Consider the following 6,000-nt stretch of genomic DNA (forward strand, 5'->3'; position numbering starts at 1 on the left):
TTAACAGTCTACAGCCGTTACCATTATAAAAGACTGCCATATCTTGCCAATTTTGAATACAAAACAAAACAGAAAGACAGTTACAATTTCTTTCATAACCAGCTATGTGAAACGAGTCTGTACATATCTGAATCAAAAAAGTTGATTTGCAGTTATTAAAAGAGGAACAGTTTGGGGATTAGATGGCATCATTCAAATTGAGTGATTGGTAACTGAAAATCACGACTAAGGATTCCAAAAGTCTGTAGTACCTTGTGCAGATGTCCAGATGGTAATAACTGACACAAACATGTGTTATAGATATTTTCAAAGGTGCTGTCTGACACCAAAACCCCTGTAAAGCCTTGAAGACCCACTCCCATAATGTTTTGTTCCATCTGAAAGTGTCCCCAATGGTCTTTTTATCATAATTATGTGGTTTTACCCCCCCCCCCCAAAAAAAGATAGTAATTTTCTAGGATATCGTTTTTTGCACACTGGTGGTAGTTCAATAGAAATTTGTCTCTGAAGTGCGGGTGGGACCATTGGCAAAGAATAAGCCTGCCCACACTTCCTATCATCCCTTTAAAAAAAAAAAAAACTCTCACACCAGCAGCCTAACATTACCGGTGCAACAAATAAGGCGAGCAATATTGGAGCTATCCAGCTGTACAGCTCTGAGCCGGATGCCAGCTCAGACGAGGAAAACGGAGAGGTGCATGGATCTAATCGTCTACAAGTGGATGAATCAGAATGGAGTGGAGGAGGGAGCTTGTGGCCTGCCATTGTAGTTCCTACATGATATCTACAAGCTTTTTCCAACTATATTTTTTTCTCAGCTTTTGATTCATTTGAATAAAGAAATACACTGAATTGCAATTTAACCCATTTTTTTAAATATAAATGTCCACTTGAGAAAAATGCAAGAACATGTTAAAAAAAACCAAAACACAATTATTTGTCGGAGTGAGTCTTTCAGAAAAAGATGCTTTTTCATGAGTTAAAGCTGATAAAAGAAGAAAGATTACCTGTGCATCCACCAAGGTTGCATTTGCCAAGCTCTCATTTATGAAGACGTGCACCAGGGTTGTGGCACAGAGAGAGGGGATCCCGCTATCATTAACTCGAACCACCAGACGATGTAGACCTTTGTGGCGCCGCTCCAAAGGCTCTGCCAGTGTGATCACCCCATTGGTGTTTCCAATCTCAAACAGTCTGAAGGGATTTCCTCCTACTAAAGCATAGCGAAGGTCAGCATTTTGGCCTGAATCTAGGTCGGTGGCTGTCACAGTTCTGACAATGGTGCGAGCGCTGCTGGCGGGTGGTAAGAGGGTGTAGGATTCGTTGGCAGGAGAAGTGATTTCAGGAGCATTATCATTTTCATCTGTCACAAAAAGGGAGACTGTGGCTGTGGCTGTTTTGCGGGGCTCTCCTCCGTCCACGGCTCGAACTCGAAAGGTGTAAGTGGAAAGTTTTTCACGGTCAAATGATGCAGAAGAAAAGATCGTTCCAGTGTTGTTCTCTATAGAAAACAATTCTTCTTTCTCGCCGTCTCCCCCTTCCACCTTCTTTGTGTCGGCTCCATCCATCTCTATAAACAAACTAAGCTCTGCATTCTCACCTTCATCAGCGTCAGTCACAGTGACCATACCAACCGGGCTGTTGGCTAGCAGGTTCTCTTTGACATAGAATGTAAAGATTTCTTGAACAAACTTTGGTGCGTTGTCATTGCGATCTGTCACCTGGACAACAACAGTTGCAGACCCCTGCAAAGGAGGGATACCTTTGTCCTTTGCAATAACTCTTAGTTCATACCTATCTCGCTGCTCACGATCCAGGACCTCTGTAGCACGAATATCTCCATTGTCTGCATCTATGTAGAATGGGCCATTAGAAGCAGGATCCAGAATGTAAACCACTTCAGCATTCTTGCCACTATCTGCATCTGTAGCAACAACGGTGACCACCCTTTCACCAGGTGAATTGTTCTCTGCAAAGTGGACCTCCACGATGCTCTGGGCAAAAGCTGGGGCATGATCGTTGATGTCAACCACTCGCACCATTAGTGAACTGTTACTGGACAGACTGGGGCTCCCAGAATCTACCGCCACAATTGTTACGCTGTACTCTTTCGTAGCCTCGTAGTCCAGCAAAGCTGATGTATGCAAGAAGTATTTTTTCTTGTTCCTGGAAAATAATTGAAAAAAGTAAAATCAATAATTGTAGCAATTCCATAAGGAAAAAAACACAAGGTAGTTAAGCAACACTTTACTCTCAAACATACGAAGTCCACACAAGTCAAGGTCTTTGATCAAAAATAGTAATAAACTCATAACATTTGTTTTTCAAAATCTCAAGGTGACATCCTTGATTATGTCTTGTCCAACCAAATTCAATCAGATATTTTCAGATTAAAAAAGACAAAAAGAAAAGACTTTTCATGTTAATGTAATGCAAATGTTATTAAACTTTAAAACGGGTAAAGCGAGGAGTTCCCTTCCAATTAAAAAGGAATTAATCTTTTAACATAAATTACCTTGTGCTAAATATAGACTCAAAGATCTTCACACATGTCTGCAGTGATCCTGGGAGTGACACTAAAAGGCCAAAAAGCTGCAACTGTAACATTTTAATCAAATTAACTTATTGATTTTCCAAAGCCCCCTTCTGATTATTGCTTCTATGAGTTTCTTAGACAGGGAAAGCCCTAAATTCAATAAAACAGCTAACAACATTGTGCAGGTCACACAGGAGGTGATGGCAATAATATCCCTAAAAGGGCCTTGACTCGCCACCCGACTTTCTCTGCTCAATAGCCTCTGGCAATTCTCTTATGAGTGACTGAAGAGTACTGACATTTGGAGCGTGTGCTGCTAAAATTATAACCAAAGGGTAAAACTATCCACTTGAAAGAATATTTACTCAAAAGGTTTAAAGTTTCTATGACTACCCCAAGACTCTGCAGTCTCAGTGGATAAATATTCTTGCTTCAAGAGTCAAAATATCAACTTTTAAGAAGGGACAAGTGAGGTTTTTTGATTTATGCATTTAATAAGAAATAAAACTGTGATGAACTGTCAGTCCAATGTCTAAATAGCTTTGAAGTAGTGTTTCAGGGTCACAAACATTTTGAAAAAACCTTGAAAAAATACTAAATTTATAGGATGACTAATTTTTGGTTGTTTTTGTTTAAGTACTTGATAGCCTTTTGTTTCCAGCTTTTGTCGATCCAATGCAGATATCTTATTTGTAAATACTAAACATTGTATTGATTAATGTAAATGATTGCTTTTGGTTTGACTTACTTGTCCAAAGCTTCATCAGCAGGCAGGGGTGGGAGGACTGTCTCTCCTGCTGGTTTCAGTGTGAATGGAACATCTCCTACAACTGTGCAAGTCACCGCCCCATTCTCTCCTTGGTCTCGATCCGAAACTTGAACCAGTGCCACAGGTGTGTCCACCAGAACATTCTCTGGGACCAAAGCCGCTCCATCTCGAACGAGGATCCGTCCAATCTTTCTTATATCTACAACTGGGACGTTATCATTTTCATCTCGGACGGACAAAACTACAGTGGTGCGGTCAGTCCGGGGAGGTTGGCCCCGGTCCCTGGCTGTGACTGTGAATCTAAGTTGGGTCACGTCTTCTCTATCAATCCTGTGTAGAACGCTCAACCACCCGGTTGCCTCGTCCAGTCTCAGGAGCCGCCTGACAGATTCAGTGGCGGCTCCAAAGACGTACTCCACCTGCCCGTTGACCCCAATGTCGCGATCTGAAGCTCTGACCTGAAGCACAGGCGTACCTGGAGGGGCATTTTCAGTGATCTCTGCTTCATAAGTAGACCTCTCAAACTGAGGGCCATTGTCATTGACATCAGTGATGGAAACACGGAGCAGAGCTTGGGAGGAACGTGGAGGGTTCCCTCCATCTCTAACCCTGAGTATGAGCTCGTAAGAGTCTTTCTGCTCTCGATCTAGTATGCCCTTCACAATGAGCTGTGGTTGCTTCTCACCATCTGGGATATCTGCCACTTGCAACTCAAACACACTGCTTCTAGCTCCTCCTCCATTATCTCCACTTCTGCCCCTCCGGTCAAGTCCATCCACTCTAGTAATGGGGTTTCCTCCTGCTGTGCGTTTCGCTGCACTCGACCCCGCTCCATTATCCTGGACAAGCTCATATCTGTCAATGCCATTTCGTCCAAAGTCCCTGTCTGTTGCAGTGGGGAGCAGGTAGAGCGTTCCAATTGGGCGATTTTCCTCAACTGAGAGCTGCAGGACAGGTGAGGAGAAGGAAGGTGTGTTGTCGTTGATGTCTGTTATGACAACTCTGCCTTCCAGCAAGTCGACCCAGCTCTGCAGGGGTCCGATGACTGACACTTCAAAGTCCAGGAAACACTCATTTTCATCAAATATCATCTGACACTGGGGGAGCTTCTCCCTGTCGATGCGCCGGGGGCCTGTGGTCAGCTCACCTGTCACATTGTCAATTTTGAAGTACTCTGAGCCGCTCTCCAGGGCAAAGGTGACATCCTCGCTGCCCGTGCCTGCTTTGAGTCCCAGGTCCACCGCCACGTTTCCGATTTTTACATCTGGCGGGCCCTCCTCCGCCACCCGGTACCGGAGAGCTGAGTCGGCAACCGGCAGCTGAGTCAGCAACTGCAGCAACAAGACCACGAGGCGGAGAGCCTGCGCCGCGGAGGAGTGCACTGCACCAAGCCTCTGCATGGCTCCTTCTTCCCCTCACCTCTCCTCACACCTCCAGCTTTCCAGTTGTGGCTTTGTCTGTTATTTATTGTTGTCTTGTGGTCGGAGGTGCCTCACAGCGTGGGTGTTTGATTTATTTCTCTGGATCGCTCTCTGCGGACTGCCGCCTGAGGTCCGGGGAACAGCTTCTGTACTCAGCAGAGCGGGATCCTTCCTTTTCTTTCTTTCTTTCTTTTTTTACTCTCCTCCTACTCTCTCTGTTTCAACTTCTACCAAAAATAATTCTGCAGCCTTTGCTATAGTTCACGCCATAACGACGCAAAGAAATCCATCACGCTGCGGAGGAAAGGAAACGCGTAAAAACTAATTCATGAACCTGTGATTAATCCACGCTACTTTTCATCTTCTCCCCAGAGTGCAATGCTGTCACAGACACGCTCGTTGGTTCACAATGCCATTTGGAAGTTCTTTTTTTATTCCAGTCACATTTGGGACAGCAGCTCTTTTTTTCTCACGTTTTTTCAGTTAGAAACTGCAATGCAGCACCACTACACAAAGAAACGACAGAGGGACAGAGAGAGGGAGAGAAAACACTGCTTAGTTTGTGTGAAACTGAAAAGGAATAGCTCACATCTTCCAAAAAAAGAATGGTTTTCACCAAGACATGATCTAACTGGACCTTTGCTTACCTTTTTACCCTATTATCCAGCTGCGCTTCCCTCTTTTTCCCGCAGTGGAGCAACGTGCCAAGCAGCCAGATTCCTTTACTCAAGTTGTAAGTGGACAGGAGTCTCTTAAAAGCGACTTTGACGTCTTTGTTTTTAGACAGAAGAGGCAAACGATGCCTCAGTTTACAGTCCCGAAGTGTAATCCAGCGCAGTCCGTGCTCGGGATGCTTCTGTTAGTGATGGATCGAGTTGTAGATGCGTCTTTTTTTTTGTTGCTTCCCCACCTCCTTTAAGAGTCCCGCATTCACTCTCATTCCAGCGCCTCCTCCTGTTCCTCCTTCTCTTTTCTTTTCTTTTCGCCTCTCTTCTCACCTGCGCTGTTCGGGACGGCTGCTACCTCCAGTCTCCAGCGATGCTGCAGTAGTCTCTCTCCCTCCTCTTCTCTTCCTCTGTCACCCTCCCTCCCTCCTCCCTTTACTGCAACATTTTCCCCGGCCACGTAAGTCGATCGCTGAGCTGTAACAGGAGAGGCAGTAGAGGCGGTGTTGGGTCGCCGTGCGCGCGTGGATGTCGGTTAACGGGCACCCCCCCCCCCCCCCCCCATACACACACGCACCTCCTCTCCTGTCATATATAGAAAGATTAAAT

The 6,000-nt window shown here is 45.1% G+C and overlaps 1 protein-coding gene across 2 annotated transcripts in view; it reads right to left on the reverse strand.

The window, feature by feature from the left end:
• The window catches only part of LOC144994789 (protocadherin-7-like), a 53,092-nt gene extending 47,318 nt beyond the window's left edge, over positions 1–5,774 (reverse strand). For both annotated transcript variants that reach the window (XM_078953772.1, XM_078953780.1), the window contains exons 1-3: positions 5,374–5,774; positions 3,285–5,232; positions 1,008–2,166 (exon numbers count right to left, since the gene is read on the reverse strand). In XM_078953772.1, the coding sequence (XP_078809898.1) occupies positions 1,008–2,166; positions 3,285–4,705 (2,580 nt within the window). In that variant the 5' untranslated portion in view covers positions 4,706–5,232; positions 5,374–5,774. The remainder of the gene's footprint in view (positions 1–1,007; positions 2,167–3,284; positions 5,233–5,373) is intronic.
• Between the last annotated feature and the right edge of the window lie 226 nt (positions 5,775–6,000).

The sequence above is a fragment of the Oryzias latipes genome, chromosome 1 (assembly GCF_053564925.1).
Source record: "Oryzias latipes strain Hd-rR chromosome 1, Olatipes_Hd-rR_3.1".
Lineage (NCBI taxonomy): Eukaryota > Metazoa > Chordata > Actinopteri > Beloniformes > Adrianichthyidae > Oryzias > Oryzias latipes.